Source organism: Lepus europaeus, chromosome 4 (assembly GCF_033115175.1).
Source record: "Lepus europaeus isolate LE1 chromosome 4, mLepTim1.pri, whole genome shotgun sequence".
NCBI lineage: Eukaryota > Metazoa > Chordata > Mammalia > Lagomorpha > Leporidae > Lepus > Lepus europaeus.
Genome location: NC_084830.1, coordinates 4,156,897 through 4,181,912, shown reverse-complemented (window position 1 = coordinate 4,181,912; position 25,016 = coordinate 4,156,897). Strand labels below are relative to the sequence as shown.

General features: G+C 55.5%; 1 protein-coding gene across 1 annotated transcript in view; it reads right to left on the bottom strand.

The window, feature by feature from the left end:
* The window catches only part of COL22A1 (collagen type XXII alpha 1 chain), a 241,976-nt gene that overhangs the window by 113,491 nt on the left and 103,469 nt on the right, over positions 1-25,016 (bottom strand). The window contains exons 22-30 of the mRNA XM_062189414.1: positions 24,457-24,510; positions 14,290-14,343; positions 13,590-13,643; positions 11,634-11,687; positions 10,709-10,762; positions 8,812-8,856; positions 8,176-8,238; positions 7,752-7,805; positions 2,085-2,126 (exon numbers count right to left, since the gene is read on the bottom strand). Coding sequence (XP_062045398.1) covers positions 2,085-2,126; positions 7,752-7,805; positions 8,176-8,238; positions 8,812-8,856; positions 10,709-10,762; positions 11,634-11,687; positions 13,590-13,643; positions 14,290-14,343; positions 24,457-24,510 — 474 coding nt within the window. The remainder of the gene's footprint in view (positions 1-2,084; positions 2,127-7,751; positions 7,806-8,175; positions 8,239-8,811; positions 8,857-10,708; positions 10,763-11,633; positions 11,688-13,589; positions 13,644-14,289; positions 14,344-24,456; positions 24,511-25,016) is intronic.

Sequence of the window (25,016 nt, the reverse complement as noted above, 5' to 3'; positions counted from 1 at the left end):
GACCGAGACCATTTGGGTCTCCGCTGCGTGTCGGTGTTCAAAGCCGCCCCTTCCTCCTCCTCCACGCAAACGTAAGGGAGGCGCCCTTGTCACTCCTTGCCCCTTTCCCCAGTCCTGCTGACTACAGCGCACGACACGGTCATCCCAGCCACTGTGTGAGTAGGGTGTAGCCAGGCTGCAGGAAACGGGGGCTGAGCCATGCCCACACCTGGCTCACAGCCAGGGCTCCGAAGTAGGAGCAAACGGACAAAGGGACGCCGTGGATGCTGGTCCTAAAACAGTGAGTTCAAAAGGGGAGGGAAAAGCCACTTCCTGCCCTTGCTCTCCAGGGCCCAACCCCAGTCTCTCTCCCAGAGAAAACCGCTGACGTTCAGGCTAGCACACCTGGAGCCCTTTCTGTACACCTCCACCCGAAACATGGGACCCAGGCCGAGCGTGACACAAACAGGGACAGCAAACACACTGTTCTCGGCAGCTGCTGACTCGTGCCTTCTTCACAGGTACAGGTGGATGGTCTGTCCTAGAGGGTCTGAGCAGGGCACCTCCTGCGTGGAGGCCTCCACAATGCACCTCCTAAGGAGGCCCCTGCTGCTCGTTCTGTTGGAACAGGGATTGATTACCCTGTGATCCATAAATTAATTTTTGCACTTAATTTGCATATCAACATATGTTCAAGACTATACATGAGGGTATTTCAAAAAGTTCCTGGAAAAGTAGAGTTAAAAGATGATTTCATTAGGGTACACTTTTTTAAAAAAATAATTCATGCATAGTTTTTTTTCATAATATTAATTTCCACGAACTTTTTGAAGGCCCCTTATAAACAGTATGTTGTGCATTTATTTCTAAAACAGGACTTCGTGATTTGGGTATTCTGTGACCTACTGCTGTGTCACTTGAGTTCTAACTGTTCACGATTTTGCTGACATGACAATGTGCAACGTCTTCGTGCCTTTTAAGGCACACAGGTGCTAATTGCTTATTTCTCTAGGTCAGATCCTGGAGATGGACCGTGTGAACTGAAGATCTATGCTTCTGGCATAGGACAGCACCAAGGAAGCGTTCACAGAGACGTTACCCACTGGCCCTCACACAGGGAACAGGAGCACTCAGTCCTGTGTGCCCAGCAACACGGGATGCTATCACTTCAACAAAAATGTGACAGAGCCCGTGCTGGCCTGATCCCTGAGATTCTCCCAACATCCCACAGCACCGGTGGGTCTCCTGCTGTCAGGCTACATGCGAGGAAGAGAGTGAGCTGTGGAGTCACGATTCCACTTTGATCAAAAGCACAGAGGACAACACGTTGCCACATTACTAACGGGGGGTCAGAGTGCTGGGCTCCCCCAGCCCCCACATCCACGCCGAGGAGTTCTCTGCTTTAATAACTGACCAGTGCCTGCGGCACTCGGCTGGTCACTCAACGCTCCTGAAACTACCTACCCAAAACAGACTCTCCAGACTGAGAAGAAACGTTCCAGTGAAAAAAGCAGCCCAGCTCTGCTCTCGCTGTGGAATTCTAGGGAGTTAGGCAAACAAGACAGCAGCACCTGTTTAGTGCTCAGCATTCCTGATGTTCTAGGAACTCTAAGTGCTTCCTAGTATCTCTGAATTGTCACTACAAACGTACATGTTAGCTGGGTATAATATTTTTTAAATAACGGAGAAAATGGGTTCTCTTAAAGATTAAATAACATATCTAAGATGCAAATGCGACTGAGTGGCACAGAGGAGGTTCTGTTTGTTCTATTATCAGAGGCCATATCTTATGGATACTCAGTGTTGGCCCAGGCACTCACAGAGAGAAACAAATCCCAGCCATGGGTCACAGAGATGGAATCACAGACTGATTCTCACCTTTGGCCTCAGCTTTCCCACACGTAACCGGCTCACGTTCTGCTAGACGGTCCTCATGCTTAGCTCAGGTAAAGCAATAAGCACGGGGTGCCTCTGTGGTTTTGGAAAGTGAGAGTGAGGAACAGAGCTCCTGGAATTCTAACAGGGAGGTGTTTCCAAACAGGTGTGCGTATGGAGGGGCCCCAAGCCTTGGGGATGCAAATGAGGAGAGGAGCAGAGCTACTTACCGTCCCAGGTGGCCCCGGGGGCCCTGCAGGACCAGCTTCGCCCTAGAGGAGGAAGTGGAAGGTAAAGGACCATTAATCCACCTGCCAGCTCTGCTCATGGTGAACAGCTCTGACCATGCACCCTCTCCCCAGAAAAACAGGCTCGCCCACCTGCCCGTCCCTTAATACACCAATAGACACCCACTTGCATACGTGTGAACACCCATGCAGTTCCCATTATAAAATATGCCAGATGTCTGAAAACATGGTTTGAGGTATATCTGTACAGCTGGTGGAGCTGGAGATCACCTACATCACCATACACTGCTCCAAGGTGTGCATGGTAATGAATAACGCATCACCGAGGAGGGGCTGACAGGGAGTGGGCAGTCACAAGGCCCTCGTTGCACACACCAGCCACACCGTGCCACACACCAGCCCAGAGAGTGGGTGTCTGGGTTACAGCTGCTCCCCCAACCAGCCCAGGGTTAGGTCAATTGCAGGCCTCCCAAATACTGTTATAAGACAGACATGGGAGAACCAAGTTGGCTTAGAGAGGGTCAAAGTTGGTTTTTAAAAATATATCTATCTCCGGGGACAGAGGTCCTGTGTGGGAAGTTAGCACACAGTGACTCTTGTTTATTTAACAAATAACACCCTTATGTATGACATCAGTGATTGCCCAAAGCTATCAACATGAGCTGCCTCAGCCATGGAAGCCTTTTGGATCCACTAGCTCAACTAGGCCATAAGCAAAGTAGAAGTTCTCTCCTCCCTTCAGAGAAAAGTATATCCTTCTTTGGTGGTCACGTCTTTCCACTGGGGTCTCACCCACAGGGGTCCTTGATGTAGGCCATTTTTGCCAGAGTGTTTTGACTTTCCATGCCTGAAATGCTCCCCTGGGCTTTTCAGCCAGACTGGAATGCCTCAAGGGCTAATTCTGAGGTCAGAGTGCTACTTAAAGTGATTGTCATTCTGCGAGTCTCCTGTGTGGACTGTTTCTCATGTTGGAGCCTTTGAGTTGTATCATGAGACTTAATAGTAAAACTTGTTCTCAAGAATCACTTCCTTTTAGTGTATTAAATGGAGGATATTATTATGTCTCATAAGTTACAATTATGCCTAAGAGCTCACAAAAGATGTATCGTCCTTGGGTTCTTCTTTAAAGACAATTAAGTTTCTAAAAGGAAGAAGGGGGAGGAAGGAAGGGATAAGAGAAAGGGGGAAAAAAATGAAATCACCTTCAAGAAGCAATAACGTAGAACAGCCCTTGTCTAGACTGTTGAAGGAACAGCTCTCAGTTTTTTATTCCATTCTTTTTTTCTTTCTCAGACTAAACAGGAGAGGGAGGAGGAAAGGAGGGGGGTAGAGTGTATGGGAAGAATTACTATATTCCTAATGTATTTATGAGATACAAATTTAAAGATCTATTTACTTATTTGAAAGGCAAAGGAACAGAGCGAGAGCGCCAGAAAAACAGAGACGATGACAGGGACAGAAAGATCTTCCATCTGCTGGCTCATTTCCAAGTGGCTGCAACAGCCAGGGTTGAGCCCCGCCAAAGCTGGGAGCCAAGAACTCCATCTAGGTCTCCCACACGGTGGCAGGGACCCAACAACTTGAGCCATCTTCTGCTGCTTTCCTAGGTGCATTAGCAGGGAGCTGGATTAGATATGGAGCAGTCAAGATTCAAACTGGCACTCTGATCTGGGACGCTGGTGTCACACACGGCAGCTTTAACCCACTGCACCACACACCAGTCTCCAAGGTCACTTTTAGTAAGCAATAATAAGAATAAAAAGGTATTGAGTTTTCTGCCCGCACTTCCAGTGTTACCTAGCATTTGAGTCCAGGTGCTGCTGTACATATTTAGCATGTATAGACTCATTAACCTTGTGGAAATGCTCAGAAGGTATTTATGTAGCCCCATTTCACAGATGGAGAAAGTGAGGCAATAGAACATCAATGAGTTCACCCAAAGTGTTAGAGTCAGCACATCGCTGAGCCTGCTGTATACACAGAATCTAGGGCCCTCGCTCCTGTGTGCCATGACCCTGGCCGAGGTCCCAGGAAGCAAGGCTCAGTCTCAGCATGAGAGTACATTGGCTGACTTCACCAACGTTCCTCCTGACGCTGTTGATCGGGTACTCCAGGTCCAGTCTCACCAAAACCACTTTCCTCCCCAGCAAAAATGTCCACACGATCCCAGGCAGGTCTTTGCTAGATGGGGCAGGCGTGGGTCTGAGGAAGAGCATGGGAAGAGGGGTGACCTCATGGCTGCCCTCAGAAGTAGCCTCCTGCCCCCCAGAGCTGCAGGCCAGGGAGGCAACCGTGAGCTGACCCCCAGGGCTCCTCTGGGAAAGAGGCTCGGCAGTTTGGGCGTTTTGGCATAGAGGGGTGACCTGTCACTTAGGTTGTCCACATCCTGTATCAGAGCACCGATTCCAATCCAGGCTATTCCACTTCCAATACAGCTCTCTGCTAATGCTCCTGGGAAAGCAGTAGACAATGGCCCAAGTGCTTGGGCTCCTGCCACCCACATGGGAGACCGGGATGGAACTCCTGGCTCCTGGTTTTGACCTGGCACAGCCCTGGCTGTTACAGCCACCTGAAGAATGAGCCAGTGGTCGGAAGACTATCTACCTACCTACCTCTTGCTCTGCCTTTCAAATACATTTTGAAAAGAAAGAGACTTGGCCAGGGAGGACCTGTGGGTTAGGGGGGGTGAGGGTGACTGGCCTGGGTTCCTGCCCCAGCTTCTGCATGGTGGCTCCCATGAGGTCTTGCAGAGACAGGAACATCAACAAGGCCACTTTTGCAGAGCTGCATGTTGGGTGACTGCTCGGGGTGAGCATGGTAGATGGAGGGGCAAACAGGCAGGAATGTGCGTGGCACAGCCAGAAAGGGCTCCTATTGCCCTGATGTCTTACTTGGGACTGTCACGACATCTTCCTCCGGAGGACGAGAGCAGCCAACCGGATCCTCGCATGGGGCTCGGGCAGAGCCGCTGAAGTCACGTAGGACTTCCTGAGCCACTGCGGTCCACACATGAGCCTCTCAGCCAGAAGCTGCACTGCTGAGCAGCCCACGGAAGCTCGCCCACACACAGCTCCCTCCACCCCAGCTCTCTAGTTAGGGGCTGCATGAAGCCGGTGTGAAAAGCACCAGGCACAGCGCCTGCTCAGGGCTGTGTTCCCCACCCCTCCCGAGGCACCACGCCCCTCAGAACTCCCGAAGTTGGGCCGGGCTTGCTCCCCGCTGCTTTCTCCTGGGGGCCTGGCAGAGGGACGCACCCTGGCCCTCTCCTTAAGCAGCTCATGTCAGAGAGGACAGGTGCATCTTCGCCGGCTCCAAGGGTCAGGGCTGGGCACGCGGGAGAGACCCTCGCTGGAAGGACCTCGTTCAGCGTGGCCGACAGCACGGTTCTAGAGCCCCAGACCTGCCCGCACCCCCACACTCTGCCAATCTGTGTTTCTGTGTCCCTGAACTTCTTCCTCTGCAAAACAGGCTTAAAGCAGAATCGGCCTCACAGCTCCCTGGCCCCGGCATCACCACAGAGAGACATGGAAAGTGCTAGAAACCACAACGAGCAGAGCAGCTCAGCTGTGCAGAAGCCCCGGACTCCACGGGCTGCTCCGGCTCACTCGGTTTCAGTGCTGGCTTGCTCAGACTCGGCCATGGCAGACACGAGAGGGCCCTGGCCATCCCCGTGGACTCCAAGTCCCACGCACAGACTCCGTCCAACCTCAACACTACTGGGGGTCCAAGAGGCTCAGCAGGGCATCAAATAAGCTCCCTCGCCACACATGACTTTCTGGTCCCCACAGGTTTCTGGGGGCCATGCCGTGGGTGTGGGGTACCCTTCTGGGAAGAGGCTGGGACCTCAGGAGTTGAACATGGTGCTGGGGGCATCCCTTTCCAGGCCACGGGCACCAAGCTGGTCACTCCAGCGTCAATCCTATGCTTGTGAAAGAATGTTCCAGAAGGTGGGGATCCGTTGTCTTTTGCTGTGTGATTCAGAAGGTGCCACTCTTCCTCCTCATACGTGCCCGCCTGGTGCTGAGGTGAGCAGCTTCCAACACTGTCACTCAGGCCATGGGATGGCTCCGTGCCTCATTCTGCAGCTCTGGGCTTGCATCAAAACCCCTCTGAGGGGCCAGTGCTGTGGCGTAGGAGGGTAAGCCTCCACCTGCAGTGCGGGCATCCCACATGGGTGCTGGTTCGAGTCCTGGCTGCTCCACTCCTGCTCCTGCTCCCTGCTAATGGCCTGGGAAAGCAGTAGAAGATGGATCAAGTGCTTGGTCCCCAGTACCCATGTGGGAGACCTGGAAGAGGCTCCTGGCTCCTGGCTTTGGATCACCCCAGCTCTGGCCATTGTGGCCATTTGGGTAGTGAACTAGTGGATGGAAGACCTGTCTCACTCTGTCTCCTTCTCTGTCTGTAACTCTTTCAAATAAATAAATAAACTCTGAGTGAAATGGACCTGTTTTCATTTGATTATTGTTTATGCTCCTTGCCTAGACTTCTGCCGAATTAGGGCCTTTTTATGTTTTGCTTGATGAACTCTATTTGGTGGAGTGCTAAGCCTTTGACTATAATGTAAATTGACTATATATTATCTCAAAAATTAGAAAGAGAGATAGAAAGAGAGAGAGAAGGAGGGAGAGAGAAAGGCAAGATGGAGGAAAGTACCATTATATTCTTGGAATTACACCTTTTAAGCACATTGAATCCTCTCTTTGTATTAATATCAGCTAAGCATGAGAATGGAAGATAAAAATAGTCCCCACCACCACCCAAGACAGACAGACAGACGGATGGATAGACAGACGGACGGACAGACGGACAGACGGACGGACAGACGGACAGATGGAAGGACAGACGGACAGACAGACAGACGGACACACAGACACACCCCTCCCTGAGCCTGTGTCCTTCCGGCTTGCACAATTTCCTGATCAGCACCTGTGCTCTGGCCGTGTCCGCTTCCTAACATGAGGCCAAGGTGGTCAGTAGCCTCCTTTTCCTAAGGCCTTGGGCCTCTCTGGGTTCAGAGGGCAGCAGCTCCCCTCACCCCATCTGGCCTCTTGCTGACCCTTGTCCTGGGGCCGCCTTGCTGGCCCTAGCCACCTCAAGTTGGTTTCTCATCATCGGTTTCCCTCAGCCCACGATTGGCCCTTTCACCAGATCCCCTGCATCTGTGCAGTCCGAGCAGGCCACTTCTGATGGCCACAGCGTCTGAGGCACACAGCACTGGGGAAGGCCTCCAGTTACAGACAGAGAGCAGGCACTGCCCTGACTCTGAGGCGGGCTCCGGGTCAGACCCCACAGGCGGGGACACACTGGGCTCACGCAGGGTGCAGGGCCTGGGTGTAGGGTTTGGTTCTCAGTAGGTACCTCAGGCTGGGGGAGCCTCCCGGTGCACCTGGCACTTAGGGTAAGTATGGCTGCCCCGGAAGCAGTGCCCCGTTCAGACGCCCAGCAGCCCTGCCTTCTCACGTGTGATGGCACAGAGGATGCACAGGCGATGGGGGCCCGGAGCCTCGTCCCTGACAGCACTGCCTTCGCCTTAAGTTTAGAACAGCTGCGTCTGCAGCTGCGTGGATGAGGTCTGTAGGAAACGCCACGTGGCACAACCGAGGATCAGGACAAGGGAACCGGCCCCTACCTTTTCACCCTGTCCCCTACCTTTTCACCCCGGTCACCTTTCAGTCCCGGCCATCCCTGGTCACCTTTTTCACCCTATTGCAAAAGACATTAGAAAACATTAGAGCCCACACGAGGACAATCCCTGCCTCTCCCAGGTAAGGGCATCGCGACCGTGGGCAACATGCAGCTCCGTTCTCTCTGACCTTTCCCTCGCCCAATCTGTACAAAAGGCCCCAAGCAAAGGCTGCCCAGTCAGCTCAGTGAGAAGCCCCTCTCTCCTCACCTGCTCCCGTCCCTCCCACCGCCCTCGGCAGCAGCTCGTGGACTCAGCCATCTTCTCCCTCCCCCTGCACTGGGGAAACCCATTCTCCACCCAGTCAGGATCGTCACCTCCCACAGTGGACCACACCTGCAGCACGGGCGTCTGTCCACGGACACAGGTAGAAAAGGCAGCTACACTTACCTGAGCTCCATTCTCTCCTCTCGTGCCCGGGAGGCCTGGGGCTCCTGGGAGGCCTGCTTCTCCCTGTGGAGACAAGTGGGCAACTCTGTCCATTCAGCATCACTAGCAAGGCTCTCCCCTGGGCCAGCCCCGGGCCCCATGCGCTCCAGCCCCTGGAGGTCTGGCTTCATGGATGTCACGTGGAAAGCCAAGCAGTGGCAAAACAGCCATTCCAAGCTCTGCCCAGGGATTCCCCGTCCCTCCTCCTCTCTTGATGTCCAGTTCCTCCTTGAGCTTTGTGGCTCAGGCATGGTGTCACCTGCTGTCACCCTTCTTGACACCTCTGGGTCTCAGTGACAGCCCCGCCTCTCTGCCCCCAGACCTCCAGGCCACCACCCGCTGCATCTGTCAATCATTCTCTACCAGCTACTCGGTTCTGGTTCGTGGCTGGAACCCAATACCCAGCACAGCCACTGACACAGAGGATGTACTGTTAATTATTGAGGAAACATGGGAACATACAAAGTGAGCGCTCTGGGTTCCCAAGAGACACGACTGGTGCCTTTTGGCATTTGAAGACTTCATACAAGGCCTGGTGTAGAAAAATGGATGAGGGAATTAAACAAAGACAAAGGATGAATGAATGAAGGTACAAACCTTCTCTCCAGGCTGGCCCGCGAGACCTTGTTCCCCAGCTTCTCCCTGGAGACAGAGGAGCAGACACTGTTACCTCCCAGGCACCTTGCCTGAAGCTCCCAGCCTGGGCCCTCGGAGCCGCCTGCTGGCCACAGCCATTCATCCCCACGCAGGGAGCGTGCTTACGTCAAAGGGTCGCATGCCATGAAACCACAGCGCCCGGCATTTCTGGAGGAGGGTCCTAGGCCCCCTCATACTGTCTTTCTTAAAGATTTTTATCTATTTACTTGAAAGGTAGAATGACAGAGAAAGCGAGAGGGAGATAGAGGCAGGGTGGGGAGGGGGAAAGGAGAGAAGTGAGGGGGGAGGGAGAGGTATCCCATCTGCTGGTTCACTCTCCAAATGGCCACAATGGCCTATGCTAGGCCAGGCTGAAGCCAGGAGCCTAGAACTCCATCGAGATCTCCCACGTGGGTACAGGGATCTAAGCACTTGGGCCATCATCTGCTGCTTTCCTAGGCACATTAGCAGGAAGCTGGACTGGAAGTGGAGCAGCCAGAACTTGAACCAGAGCTCCAATATGGATGGGTGGGTCACAGATGGCAGCTTAACCGGCCAGGCCATGACACCAGCCCCCCTCAGATTGTTTTTTGCTTCCCCTAAAGGACACCTGGAATTGCTCACAAGGTGGAGTCCACTCATCTTGAGCCACATCTGTAACTGGAAACAACTAGGAACCCCAATCTGGGACCCCAAGATACACCCTGTCTCCAAGACACGCCCCACCCTACAAGGAAGCCCAAGCTGGGTCCACGGAGGAAGGGAGAGCGGGTTAACAGCTGGCTCAAGCTGGCCATGCGTCCCGGCAGTCTCTTCACACAGAGTTTAATCTCTCCTTCGCCTCGGTGTTATGATAAAGTCCTGCGTGAATTTCTGTTAAATACCCACGTTTGGACGAGACGGCATGCCCCAAAGCAGTCATTGCTGGGAGTTCTGTGCCCGGCCACTACCTACTGCAGGGGTCACACTGTGTCCTCCCAAGCATCTGTGCGTCATGGCACCTGCAATGGGGTGGATTCAGAGGTGGGGGCTCGGTCCTCGTGCATGGGAGGCGTGCCCTCGTAGAGAAAAGCCGGGGACCTTGTTCACGCCACTGCCATCTATAGACACAGCTAGACAACACTGTCCAGGGGACAGAGGGACCTCACAAGACACTGAGCCCCCGGGGTCTTTGACCGTGGACTTCCAGCCTTCCAGAGCTCTAGGAATAAACTTCTGCTGACGGTCAATGACCCGGGCTAAGGTCTGTTGTCCTGGCAGCATGGAGGGACCGAGACAGCTCCTGACTACTTTGTGGTCATGTTGGCCTCGGGGACACAAGATCACAGGAGCTCAATCTCTGACCCCAGATTGTGTCAACACAGAGCACACAGGGCGCATCCCCCTCGGCTCCACTTTTCACGCTTCACCCACAGGAAGCCCAAGAAGGGCAGACCCTGCATGGTGCATCAGCTTGGCGTCCTTACTTCGTGGCTTCCTATGGAGCTTGGCCATTAGGGAACACTGGAGATAGAGCTCAGGGAGAGCAGAGACAGAGGCAGCAATGGAGAGAGAGCGAGAGCTAGAGAGAGAGAGTGAGAGAGCGAGAGAGCGAGAGAGAGAGCAGTGTGCAGTGGCGTGTCCCCTCCCCTACAGGTCTCTCTGGGTTCCAGGACCCCCTTGCACCTTCTGTCCTGCAGGTGGGGCCAGTCCTGTAGCTGACATCTCTCGCTGCAGCCCTTTGACCCTGCCCATGCCCTTTGCGACAGCCCCCTTTCAATGTCCCAGCTCCTGCCAAGTCAAGCTGAGGTTCACACACGTCCCGAATACGCCACTGTGCGTGACGGCGTGGTGGTGGTGGTGGTGGTGGGAGTCCTACCCGAGGCCCCGGCTTCCCAGGCAGGCCGTCTTCCCCTCGTTCTCCTGCTTCTCCCTGCAAAGACAGAGGCCCAGTTCACCGGGGAGCCGCCCAGCATGCACAAACACTCAGCACGCTTGGTGAGCAAGACGCCTACCGGGTGGTTCTGAACGCCTTCAGTCCTGTGGCCCCTAGCCCACCTCCCGCTCCCCCCTGGTCAATGCTAAGTCCATTCTCGCAACTCAGGGGCAGCAGCACTGCCTCTCACTGCGGGGTGGTTTCTGGGGATAGGAAGCTCTTGGCTGGCCAGTCCCCTTCGTGTGCAAGGCCAGAGAGAAGGGTGGGGAATGATCACACAAAATACCTCCCCCCTCCCACCCCACCCCACCCCACAGTAAGGGACGCTGCCCTGCGCTGCGTCTGTGGAGAGAACCTTGCCTTTCTCAGCCTGTCCGCTGGAAAGCATGGCAGATTCCCTTCCGTACTCAAAAGCTGCCTTTAACAGGAGCCTCTGGGGTGCGGGGAACTTGCAATGAAAGGAAGAGCCCTTTCATTAAAACACTTGCTGCAGAGAGGAGCCGTGGTCCACTTGACTCCATCCCACTGCGACTTCGCCCTGTTCTGTGCACCTCTGCTTTTTACCTCCGTGATCCTACTGATCGGAGCCCCACTGGAATGTAACTGACACTGAAGTCAGGGTATCTGGAAGCTTTTCCTCCATGCAGACAAGATCAACACACAGGGCTCACAGCCCAGGGCTTTCCGACCACTCCCTCGTTGTCTACACAGAGACAAAAGGCTCTCCCACACCCGGCCCTGAAAATCCACATTTTAACCTGGTCCCGACCCAGGGTCCACACGGCCAACTAATTCACCACCAGTCAAGACCCACTTTTGCTTCTGCGTCTGGGGTCCCCAAGTCCACGCCAACCCTGGGATCACCAACCTTGGCTCCCGGCAGGCCTGGGGGTCCACTCAGCCCATCTCTTCCAGGTGGCCCCTGGGACATGTAGAGAGAAGCAAACATCAATTAAAAGTATGAGCAGGGAGGCACTGAAGTCCTGCACCCCTGAGCCGGGGCCCAGCCCCTCACCCACCCTCCGCCAGGTGCACTCTCTGCAGTTGGCTGTGGGCAGGTTGGGGCCGGGTTCTCCTGAGCGTTCTCCTTTGATGGAACAAGTGTCTCCCTCTGGTCCACGTCCTATTTCCAGCTTCCCATGTATGCATAGTGGGCGAGGGGCAGGGCAGTCTACTGGGCCTTCTACCAATGGTTCTCTTCCTACCCTGAGCTCCCCAGGGAGGGCGTCACCCTAGCATCTCTGCCACCAGGGTCTCTGCTGTCACCTTTCTCCCTCCCTACGCCAGCCCTTTTCTTCGAGAAGCCAACACACAACCCCTCAGCACGCTCTGGCACTGCAACCTCTCACTTCCAGGGACGCTGTAACCCCAACACCAGGAGCTTCCTCCACGCCCACCCATTCCACGGGGCAGGCAGGCATTACTGCACCTGTCTGCAGGTAAAGAAATGAAGACTCCAAGGTCACGGAGCCAGGAAAGGAGACTCACAGGGGCCAGGGTCTCCTGCCCACCCCTAGCTACCTTCCACCCCACCAGAGATGCGGTATCATCTCCTTTTCTTTATGTGCTAAGTGGTGCCCAGGTGCACACACGTACCTGGGACAGGTATAAGGGAAATCATTTCCCCCAACAGAATAACCTGCATGGGATTGCTATTAATGCTACTGAAAAGTGTGTGTGTGTGTGTGTGTGTGTGTGTATATATATATATATACTGATTCTTCTGCATACAGAACCCACTGCAATGCAATCTGAGACCTCTGTCCCTCTGTGAAACCTGGGTGGTGACTGTTGGTAGAAGAATCTCCCCAGCTCCTGAGCAGGTGTCTGGGGAGTCAGGGCCTCTGCAGAGATGTTGAGGAGGGGCTTGTTTGGGGGTTCATGGTCCTTGGGTGAATGGAATCCTGACCATGACCAAGAGCAAACACTGAAGCCAGAAGCTGAGCTTCAAAGCGTTGGTAGCCATAGCTGCACCTGGATAAACCATTGTGCTTTTGGATCCTTTTCCCCTCCACGTAACACCTGCCCTGCCCTGTGTTCACACGGCCATGTATCTTGTGGGGGATCCATGAGACCCGAGACTGCCAATGTGTCTGCACTTTCGACGCCGTCACTCACGTGAGGTGCTTATGGGTGACACTGACTGCTGGTGCTGACCACGCCGTTCACAGGGTGCCCCCCTGGGGCTCTGCCCTGATCAGCCCAGCGCCCTGACATGGGAGCTGGTCCCTGCCTCCAGGGTGCCTCAGTCTACATCCTCCCATGGATCTGTGGTCCGTGGGCGGGGGGAAGTGCCAGCTGCCACCGTGACACACATGGAGACATTTCTTGACACGTGTGGAGATGACTGTAGCCACATACCTCCTACGTGCAGACACCAGTCTTGGCTGAGCCCCCCCCACCCCCAGGGTGTAAAAGCCGTGCCCTGTCCACTTCCCAGTGAGAAACGCCATGGGGGCAGCAGGGGGACAATGACAGGATAGCTGCAGAAAGGGGTTGCCACACTGCGACCTGGCCTCAGTGTCTCTGTCCCTGGCTTCTGTTCCCCTGGGACCCTTGGGGACACGTGGTCACATGGGCACACCTGCACCACCACAGGACTGTTGAAAGGGTCTTTGGATGAGGAGAGCCTACATCTAGCCCCACGGTGGCCCAGGGCACACAGTGCAACCCAGGAGACAGAACCCAAGGAAGTCCCCATGGAAGGAAGGGGCAGGCGAGTGCTGGCTCTCGGGCCAAGGCCGCAAGGGAGGGGGCACACCGGGAGTCAGCGGCCCTGGGCTGGGAGGGGAGAGCAGGCGGGAAGAGGCCCCGGGACACTCACCGCAGGCCCCACAGACCCAGGTCTTCCTGGGAAGCCAATCTCTCCAGGCAAACCCTGAGAAAGGAACACACAGTCGCTGTGAGCCTGATCCCTTTGGAGCCTTTGGTCCTGGTCCCAAGGCTTTCCCACACAGGTCCTGGCCTCTGGCTCTCCCATGGGCACCTCAGGACTAGCTATGGTCCTCAGCTGGGGCTTCCGTGAGACGCGGAGGGGGCCCATATCCATGCCTGGTGGGGCCACGCCTGTGTGGTCCACAGCCAGGGGCCACCGTGCTCTGCACCCCACTTGGGGGGATGGACGGACCCAGCTCCCTGTGCTGACTGTTCCTCTGCACCCCCATGGACAAAGACACCCCCACCCCCAACTCCAAGTGTGCTTTGGGGCACTTTCCCAGCTGCCTCCTGGGAGACGGGAGGGGAGTGGTGACAAACTCAGCCGGGTCCTGGCAAGACCACATGTCTCTGGAAGCCACACTACACACATCTGTGCTACCCCACTGGCCCTGCCCAGGGAAGGGCCTCCAAGGTCTACACAGCCCAGGCTGGGGGTGCCCCAGTGGGGCTTCTCCTGCCTGTGTCTCCGCACTGGTCTTGGGCAGACAAAGCAGACACCTGCATGGGGGAGGTGCCCCTGGCTCCCACGGGCCACACAGCCACCATCCAAGAGCCCCCAGGAGAGAAAAAGCCAAAGCCAGTCTTACCGGGGGGCCTCCTGGTCCAGCAGGGCCTGGGGCTCCGGGCGGTCCTGGGGGACCCTGGAGAGGATGCAAGGGGAGGTCAGAGAAGCGCCTGGCCCTGCTTTCCGGGATGCCCGCATTCGAGAGGGAGGAGGGGACGGGGCACAGCAAAGACGGAGGATTCAGGCTTTGTTTGTGATGCCCGACTCTCAAACCAAAGAACAGAAACCAAGAGGAAGAAATGATGTGAAGGAAAACCCGCAGAGGATCAGCATGTCGTAACTGGAGGAGACGTCCCCAACGATGGTGACGTTAGCTGTGTGCTGGATACATAAAACGCTCGCGCGTTTAAGGCAGCTACACACGTGTACGTGTGCGTGCTCACGCACACGCACAGTAGGTTAACCCACTAACCAACACCTTCCAGTCGTTGGCCATGGACCAGAGTCCCATGGCGTGAACGGCAGGGTTCACACACCCCACAGCTGCTGATACTACAGGTCAGGGCGGGCCACGCCTCCATGGTTGCCACCGCTCTCTCTCCACAAGGCCACACAGACACCAATCCCGAGAGCCACTCCCACAGCAGGACTCACATCCATGCCTGTGCTTCAGTCACTGTCCATAAGCAGGCACCGTTAGTGAACTGAAACCAAGACAGTGCCCGTCCAGATGCTGCGCCAGAGGCAGGGGAGGGAGACGCGTACAGGCCGATACAGGGCAGGTGCTCCAATAAACCTGGGCATAGGTGCCTGCTGGGGGAGGGACACTGCCACAGGCCAGGGGCACCACGAGCACCAAGGCCACCCACTGGGAAGGGTGTTCCACCCACATGGGATACAGGCAGGGCTGGAGCCCGGAGGTCTTGGGGTACCAGGCTCGGGGGTAACTGAAGGAGCTTAGGCCGACACACAAGGCCACAGAGCAGCTTTCAGTGTGGGAAAGAGGAGAGGAGGGGAGGGAGGGAGGCCCTTCTAGTTCTCTCTGCACCTGGTGCTGCGACCACCCCAGGGCACTGCTCCATAACTCCCCGCAGTCACCGGGACTGCGGGGACAACACACTACATCGCCACCAGAGGGCGGCAAATACCAAAGAATAGCAGAGATCGCCGCTCCAGGACCCGTTCCCTCGTCTCCCTCCAGAGGGCGCACGTGAGCCAAGCACTGGCAGTAAACCGGCAGAAAACGCAAGCCGTTTGGTGGCACCTGCATTTGGTTTGCTCTGCAGCTCTCTCAGCGGATAGGCCCTGGCGAGTCCTCAAGGTAGCATCGACCCCCGGTACAGAAAGCTCACAGCTGGAGCCATGGAGGGGTCAGGCAGAGCTGGGCGGTGCTCTGGGCAGGAGCCACTCTGGGCCCACTCCAGCAGACGAGGGCCAGGAAGACATCAGAAGAGGCCCAGCCTCGTCGCAGAGGCCTATTCTTCCCCCTCTATACTGACCCGCGGCATTGCTCTGTCCAGGCCGCCTCAGCTCCTTTGGCAAAGCAAGCGGCCCGCCCCCTGCACCTGCTGGTGGAGTACCGTGGTCTCGCACCGTGGCTCTTTAGCGACCCCTAGTGGACACTGAGCCTCCTTGTCTGACAACCAGAGACAGTGAGGACCCCACTGGGACCACACAGCCATCATGTCCAGGGGAAGAGGCACATGGGGCTGCGCTGCTGCAGACCCCACCTGGGAAGCTGGTCATCAGCACAGGTACGCAGGCCCCCTGTTTGGGCTCAGAGGCAGCAGCAGGTGTGGGGCAAGTCTCAGAGGGCAGGGTCGCCCAGAACACCGGGTAATTCTGATGGGGCTGCCCAAGATCCATGGAGGCCCATTCCAGGGACCATCAGCCCCACCAGCCCCACCAGCCCCCTGTGGATCCAGAAAGGTGCACACCCAGGAGGGAGGAAAAGGCAGGTGTGCAGGACATGGGGAGCAGCGCCCCCTCTGCTGTGTTCTGACGTCGATCTGTGAGCCTCACACTGGCCACGTGGGGCACAGCTTTCCCTAGCTGTGTCACAGACCAGGAGCCACGACGTGCAGATGCCATAACAAGCTGGCACTGGGTGCGATCCCTCCAAGCCCTCCACCCTCCCAAACCCTAACTCCCGCCTTGCAAGGTGCCTGCCCCATCCACTCTCAGCGATACGAGTCTCACTCGCTGCCCCGGCTCCATTCCACCCTCCAACCAGGGGCTCCCCTGCAGGACGCTGCTTAGCAAGCGGGACTGGGACTGGGCGCTGCTCTGTGCTGTGCACACAGTAGGGGTCTCATAGCTGTGTGCTCCTTTGATGCTGCATGCTCGGGGCCAGGAGCAAAGCCCTACACAGGAATGAAACCTAAGGACTCCAGTGGCCGTTGGAGAGAAGGCGGCCGTGGGAAGCAGCCGTCGGGAAGTCTGCAGGGCTTCTGGGAGGGGTCAGGGGAAGGAGCAGCAACTTCCCTCCGGCCTCCTTTCCAAGCCCAGGGGAGCACCTTGCAAGCCCAGGTGGGAAGCCTGCAGCCAGCGGTGCTCACTCCCCGCTCTGACGGCCACGCTCTGCCTTCTCGCGGCCGCACCTCAGGGGCTTCCCCCAGTCTTGTCGATCCTGCAGCAGGGACCTTGGCTCTGGCACACACTCAGGGAGAGCCAATGGGGCAGGAACGGGGTGCTGGGTCGACCTGGGTCACCAGGACAAATAAAGCTTAATTTTTTAAAGCCCCCATTGTACGCCTGGCATTCTGTGACATGTTTGACATCCTGTCCTGTGACCCCTTGACACTGCTGTCCCCCAAGCCCTGCACATGGGTCCAGGTGAATAAGGGCTAAAGGTTGCCACAGGTGAACCCCAGATCTGCTACTTCCAAACTATCAGTCCAGTTTCCCCAGTGGGGTTAACACAAGTCCCATGTTCCTTGTGTACTCCTGGGCGGACCAAACAGGTGAACACCCACAGGACACTTGGCCATGGCACCCTGTGGGCACCATCTCCTCTTTCTCACTGCCTTCCAGCACAAGACTGAGAAATATTTCCCAAGTCCAGCTGAAGGCCAAAGTCGGGACACCAAGGCTCGGAGAGGGAAATGGGAAGGAACTCCCCCGAGGTTACGGGGCCCCGGGAGCAATGCCAGCTCTGGCCCAGCAGCATGTCTGTGAGGTCACTTCTGGACCAGGCACAGCCCTGGTGATGCCCCAGCAAGGAGAGGACGTCGGGGTCCATGCATGTGGGGACACGATGGCCCAGGAGGACCCTGGGGCTGCTGGCACAGGTGACAGAGCACCGCAGGACTGCTGTCTCAGTCTGGGGTGGGAAGTGGGGCTGTGTGGCCAGAGAGAGGCCATGCCTGGCTGTCAGGCCACCTGCTGTGTGCACGACACACGTGGTCGGGCAGCGCCTGCACCTGGGACGTTCTCCATGGTGGGGCCGGGGCTGGGGCAGTGGGTGTCTGCCAGTGGCGGGGGACATGCGTCTCTTCCCTTTACGAGGGAACTGCTCTCATTTCTGGCCCCTGGTTTGTAGGAGCCCAATTATCTGAATGATCAGGGGCTGACCCATCCCTTCACTCCTGGTGTTCCTCTCTAGATCACAGGAACTCACACGGAGCACCTCACATTGGCCACCTGCTACATCCCACGAGGGGCCCCAGTGCCAACAGCCCCCCAGCCAGGCCACCTGAAGAAGCAAAGCAGGCAGGGGAGGGGGCGCGACAGCAGAGGGGACAGGGCCCGAGCAGGGCAGCAGGTGGGGAAAGGACCCAGCACTGCCAAGGTCTCCTTGACACAATCTGGAAACCTGGAGCTTTTGCTACATTCTTTCAATCTTTTTAAAAATCAGTCTTGGCAACTGTCTGGAGAGTTGAAACAAAGCTGACAAGCCACATAAAGCACAGCCATGGGCCACGTAGCTTCCCAGTCCGGGACTCAGGCTACAGCCCTTCAGTCCTGCAATGCACAGATTTCTGGCAGGTGCAGCAGGGGCAGGTGCCGCCCCAGCTGATGACAAGCAAGGGCGCGTGTAGGCAGGGGAGGATGCTGGGGTGGGTGGAGCAGGGGACGCTGTGTCAAGGATCCCAGGTCCCAGACCAGCTGTGCCCTGCATTACTTGGAGCACACACATCTTTCCCCATGGGTCTGGGGGTGGGGAGCCCAGGGAAGAGTCCTGTGATGAGAACGAGGGGCCCTCGTCCAGTTGTCCCGGGCCAGGTGGCATCCTCATCTTCCCACAGCCTACAGGTAGCAATGCTTCCGTCATCAGGGAGGGCTCACGGGCTCAAAGGGAGGGGGGACAAATGGTGCATTGTCATCTCTGTGATGGGCAGAGCATCCATCCGAGAGGACAGGAGCCTCGGACGGAGGATGAGGGTGTCAGGGAGTGACGGGAGGGTGGCAGTGCCCAAGAGCATACAAGCGGATCTGAGAAGAGGGAAGGCACAGCTTTTGACCCATAAGTCAACGATCTGCCATGGAGCACCCACCATCAAAGCCGCTGACCTGGGGGTACCCTGGAGAAGCTATTCCTGGAGAGCCTATGTAGTTGGGGTTGTGACCCTCCTGAGCTGACACTAACCGGGCACTGCTCTGTTCTCCCTGGGATTTCAAGGCAGCGCCTCCAGAAAATCACAGTCTTGTAGGATACATGACACCAGGCCTGCGAGCTAGGAGGCTGAGGCTGTAGCCATCGGATCAGAGGCAGGGTTAGGTCTCGCATGGCTGTGCGACCCCGTGCAAGGTATTTCACACCTGGAAATCTACAGCAGGAACAAGACCTGCTTTCCAGAGTTGTTCTGTAGACATCTCGTGGGTCTGGCATGTGGCAGAGCTCAGGGAACGCTCATGGAATACGATGAAAACAGAGAATTACAGCAGAGAGAGTCTACAGCCCCCAACCAGGGGAGGGTGTGCTGGGGAATCAGGCAATCGCCCCAGAAGGTGGGCGGGGCTTGGGGCTGAAGAGCAGCAGATGGAAGTGGAGAGAGAACACAGCAGGAGTCACAGGTGGTGGCCGGGTGCTCACAGAGGAGCAGGGACAGTGGCTCAGGGCGCCAGGATGGGGAGAGAAGGGTGGGAGCATGTCGAGCGTGACCAACGTCAAGCTTTGTCTTTGAAGGAGCAGAAAAGGTATGTCCAAAGAGTGACAGGAGCAGACCCACGCCTAACAGGGCCCAGCTCCACAGTCCTCAGACCCCGTGCTGAGAAGCAGTCCTCGGAGAGAACAGACCAAGAGACGGTCAAAGTACAAGGGCAGGCAACAGGCAGGCAGCAAGCAGAGCAGGTGACAATGGGGACAGATACAGATGGGGGGTGCTCTGAAAGGCCCAGTGGGACTTGGGGATGACCAGACATGGCTCCAGGGCCAACCTGAGATAGTAAAAGGGGAAGGACCTGGAATGGAAACAGGTGCTCTGCAGAAGGGACAGAGTTGGGTGCAGCACTCAGAATGACAGCTTTGGCTGGGGAGTCTTCAGGGACTTGGTGCACATGTGTTGGGGGGAGATTGATTCCATGAGGCACCTGGCAGGTTCACAGAGTGCTGGGAGACACAATGTAGCCACTGAGTGCTCCCAGCAAGGTAGTGTGGTCCTCTTGATGAGAGGATAAACGCCATTCTAACTTTCATGGATGATGGGTGTGGAGGGGGCCTCAGCATCTCGTGTGGCATTGAGCAACCTCATGGTGAAGCTTAGTACTTGCTGCTGATGGCACTGGGGGACCCTAAGTAGAAGCTCTCTAGCACAGACTGGACCAAGCTTCTCTGGCTTTCTTGTTAACTTTAATTAGTGCACTCATCTCCTAACACAGCAGCTGTCTGAGTCAACTCACAGCTAAATTTCCAAATGAACTAGAGGACTAATAGCAAAATCACAGGAAAGCAATGGTAAAATCTTTTTTTTTTCTTTTTTGCATACACTTGACCAGTTTTCCTAGGACTGGTAAGGCCTCTTCCTCTCTCTCCAACTTTTCCATCCAAAAGAGAAAAAGAGAAACCTTCCAAGAAGCTCACAGGTGAGGTTATTAAGGTTACAAGAAGGAAACAGAGCTAGCACTGTGGCATAGTGGGTAAAGCTGCCACCTGCAGTGCCAGCATCCCACATGGGCACCAGTTCAAGTCCTGGCTGCTCCACTTCCGACCTAGCTCTCTGCTATGGCCTGGGAAAGCAGTAGAAGATGGCCCAAGTCCTTGGGCCCCTGCACCCGCATGGGAGACCCAGAAGAAGCTCCTGGCTCCTGGCTTCAGATTGGCACAGCTCTGGCCATTGCAGCCAACTGGGGAGTGAACCAGCGGATGGAAGACCTCTCTCTCTCTCTGCGTAACTCTGAGTTTCAAATAAATAAATCAATCTTTAAAAAAAATAAAAAGGAAATAGAGCTAAAACAAACTCCAGACTGAAGTTCAAGACCCAGCACTGTTGGGAGCTCTCCAAGGTACTGCAGGCGAGGCCGTTCCCTTTGGCCAGGAGACTGACAGGAAGGTCAGAGCTTTGTTTAGGGTGGCCTGGTGGAATCCTGTGTGGCCTCAGGATATCTCAATGGACTTCCAGGCACTGGATTTCAATGCTTAGAGTCCGAGTCTCCACAGCGGCGGAGGTTGCCGCTGGTCACCGCGTGCGGTCTGAAGAAGGTTGTGAATCAGCCTGGAACAAAGGAGCCCTCACGAATGCTACTTTTCTTCTCTTGTACTTGTTGGAAAATGACAGCCAATTCGCCTCCTTATGACCCAGAGGGAAATAGTCTGTAGACCTAAATGTTACAAAGGAAACGTGAGCCTGTTCTCCTTACTTCTAATAAAAAGAACTCAGTGGCAACTCTACATTTAATTTGCCAATCAGTTCAATTATTATTAGTGAAATATTTGATGCCTCTAATACTACCATGATTAACTTGCTATTTAATGTGATTACTAGCTACAATGATGATGCATAAATAATCAATTAACCTGATAATCATTAGGAAAAGAAAGGCAAGTAATTATTCCCATCCCACGTACCTCCAACTGGAGATTTATGAAGTGGATGGAATGTGGAGATGCATGAAAATCATTGCACACATTAGCAGGGCAATCGAATCCCTTGTACAGCTGGCACAGATCTGCTTTCTGGGGAAGCTGAACTGCACTTGTGAGTCCTTCCCTCACAAACCAAGTGTAAGGACGACCCATCTTGGGGTTGGGGGTGGGGTTTCTGCAAGCCCACCCAGGTCTCTGGCCAGCCCCTTCCCTGGCTGTTCCCACCAACTCAGGGAGCACCGTGCTTGCACCGCTCTCGGTCAGAGCAAGTGCAGATGTCCATAGTTCCTCACAGGCCACCAGGACACAGGCACCCCTATCCAGGGCGTCAGGCATGTGGCCTTTACTTGTAAGACCTCACAGCAGGCCAAAGCGTCCATCCCAGAGGACAGACACTCAGAGCATCTCATAGGGCGGCTGCCGTCCTGGGACCACCCCTGCCCCCGACCCTGCAGTGCCTACTCCCATCCCATCACAGATGAAGCTAAGGCAACTCTGAACTCAGAGTCTCTGGGTTTAAATGGGGGAAGCAGGCTCTGTTCACAGGCATTTGTACAGGAGAAGAGGGACAATACTGCATGGATGCTAAAGACAGCATCTGCCATGAACAGCAAGCAAACGCAGGTGTGCCCCTTCCTCCTCTCCAATGCCCTGCCTGGGTCAACTTGACTCTCCAGTCAGCGAAGGCGCCCTCCTCAGGCCTCCAGAGTACAAGCTCTGCTCGGCGGATTCTCCTTCTGCAGTCACCTCAATGTTTAAAACAACAATGCTTTGATGTCCCAGGGCCTTGCAGACCCTGGGGAGGGACTGCATCCTGTAGAGAGCCAGCAGCTTGCCTGACAGCAAGCCTTCTACATGCAACCCACCAGTCCCTAGGCCATTGTCCCCCTGCTACCTTTCATCAGGTCCCTGGAGTCTGGGACAGCAAGACATCATCCCCAGACCACAGAGCTCCTCTCCTCAACCACCTGATGCTAAGCCTGCTCTGCTGATCACCTGCCTCTCCCATTTCTTCCCTCAGGAAACACAACACGGGCTCCTGCCCACACTGTCCTCTCACTCCCCCCAGGCTTGGACCTGGTGGCTGCCTCCCCAGCAGCCCTGGCTGGGATGGCTCATTTCCTGCTGTGGGAATGTGACAAGCTCTCTTCTCAATGGCATCTCCCTGACTTTGCCTCCCAGGAGCTGGGCCAGGAAGAGTGAATTAGAGGGACTTGCAGGCCCTGGAGAAACTCTGCCTCTTGGAAGTCTAGGTGTGGCTGGATGCAGCTTTGAGTCCATCCGTAGGGAGTAGCTGCAGGGCAGCAAACTGTGCCTCCTGCAGCTGTGTTGCCTGGTCCTGAACACTGAACCCTCTGTATGAACTGGGGTGTGTGCCACTTGGGAAAGCCTTGGAGGAATGACACCCCAGCCTGGCTCCACGCCTGGCTCTCAGAAGATTTGCTGAATGGGGAGCAGCGTGGTGGCTCCGTGTGTTAAGCTACCACTATGATGCCAGGATTCCATATGAGCACCAGTTCAAATCCTGGCTGCCCCACTTCTCATTCAGCTCCCTGCTGATGTGCCTAGGAAAACAGCAGATGTCTTATGTTCCCTGCACCCATAGGGGGAGCCTGGATGGCATTCCTGGCTTCAGGCTTCAGCCTGGCCCAACCCTGGCTGTTGGGCCATTTGGGGACTGAACTTGTGGATAGAAGCTCTCTCACTTGCTCTCTCCCTCTCTTGCTCTCTCCCTCTCTCTCTGACTCTCCCTTTCAAATAATAACTAAATAAATGAATCTTAAAATGACTTGCTGAATGAAAATGAAAGTACATTTTCCAGAGTAGCAAAGAGTGTAGGCAAAAAAACACCTGTAGGTAAAATAATCTGATAGAACGTCATTGATGGCAAATTCTAAGATACACAAGCTTTGCTCACTAGAAAGCAAATGCACAAAGCACCCTATTTTTCGGCATTAACAGCAAAATGCCACAATGATATGAAATCTGCAGAAAACTGTCAATTACAGTGCATCTTGTATTTTCTGTCCCTAGCTGTATCCTGAGTTGAATGAGAGGCACTGAAATGCAGTCTGATGGGCATCCCACATGCCTATCATTCTCTTGGACACTTCGATGTCCATCAGCAGGAAAAGCCACCTTATGAAGTGGGGTTAGCAGTGTTTCCTGGGTCAACTGCAGGTACACACAGGGACCACCACGTGGGGACAGGATTGGGATAGAAGGTCCTGGAGGAGGTGTGTCCCAAAGCCCCACTTCTTTCCTGCAGCTCTGGGAGGAGGGGACAGGACAGAGGAGCTGATCATGACCCCAGCCCACCTGCTCACCACCAGTACGGCCGGAAGACCAGGGACGGCCACCCTTACCCGGTCCTCACTGTGCCCAGGGAACCTCACGAATGCTGTCAGAGTCCCTGCTTTTGTCTTCAACTTAGAGCCTTCGCCAGGAGTTCACTGATCTGAGGCGGAGGTTGGGGCGAGGGGGTGAGCAGAGCTTTGAACAGCGTGTGTGGGGCTGCAGGGAGAACAAAGTGTGGGAGCAGAGGGACACACAGCACAGCTCAGTGCCAAGGGACCAGCAGGAATCAGAGCAAAATCAGGTGGGCGAGAAGGAGGGGCTCCATGAGCCAGGAAAGCCCCTGTCTAGGGACAGACAGGGGACCCGAGGCTCAGAGGGGAAGGGGACAGGTCTGGGTCCCGCGAGTCCACAGCCAGACTGCGACCACAGTGCAGGAGTCTTCATGCCCCTCCCATTTCTGGGCCCTCAGCCGAGCCTCTTCCAGTTCTCCACTTTGTCTCCCACCACGCTCTGCTCCATGCTCCCTGCTCCTAGGGCACCACGGACCTTATCATACCTGCACACATGCACCTGCCTGTGTCCACATATGGATTCGCAGAGCCGTGCCCCTCCCCCCACCGCTGCCAGGTTGCCCGTGCCTTGTCCCTCAGTGCCCCTATGCCACCTCCCTTCGCTGCCTTTACACAAGAATGGTGCTCACTTTTGTCATGCAGACATGCCTTCTCTCTGTCCTGTGGGCTCCAGCAGCAGGGGAGGTGGGGGTGAGGAAAGGATGGTGGGTGGGGCCAAGAGGACAGATGACTCACTGCCTATTCTTCTCAATGCTTTCATGGTGACTAGTGACCTACCTGAGGGTTGCTACGTGGTCATGTATTTCAACAGAGAAGGTGACATTGCCACAGAAGAGAATATGAAGATAATGGTTACCTGCGGTCCCAACAGTCCAGGGATTCCAGGAGGGCCCACGTCACCTTTCTTCCCCTGAGTGCAAAAGAAGCAGCCAAAAATTAACAGACAGAAGAAGCCGTAATTAAGCCACTGCCCGGAGCCGGGCTAATAGCATGTCTCGGGAAGAACTGTTGGTCTTGGCAGCCCAGGCTCCCCAGTTACTGCCCCATCCCTCCAGGAACGCCCTGCAGAGCAGCTGCAGGCACAGGAACAGGGCTTAAGGCAGGCCCACCAACCCCCGATCCGATCACAACATGTTTATCCACGCTCTGAATTGTCACCTCATACCCTGTCAATAGGTGCCACTATGTGTGTCCATTCAAAATAAAAACAAGTGTGGAAAAAACAAGACTCAGGTTTCTGGGGTCAGAGAAGCCTGGCTTTGGCGTCCAGCCCTGAGACCTGGACACTGCTGTGGGCACACGGCCTTGGCCTTGAATTCTAAAGGCACAAGAAGGTGCATCTGGGAAAAATCTCCTTATTTCACGCTCAGCCGCCCGGCCCCTCTTCTCAAAGGCAGCAATCCTCCTGCAAGCCAG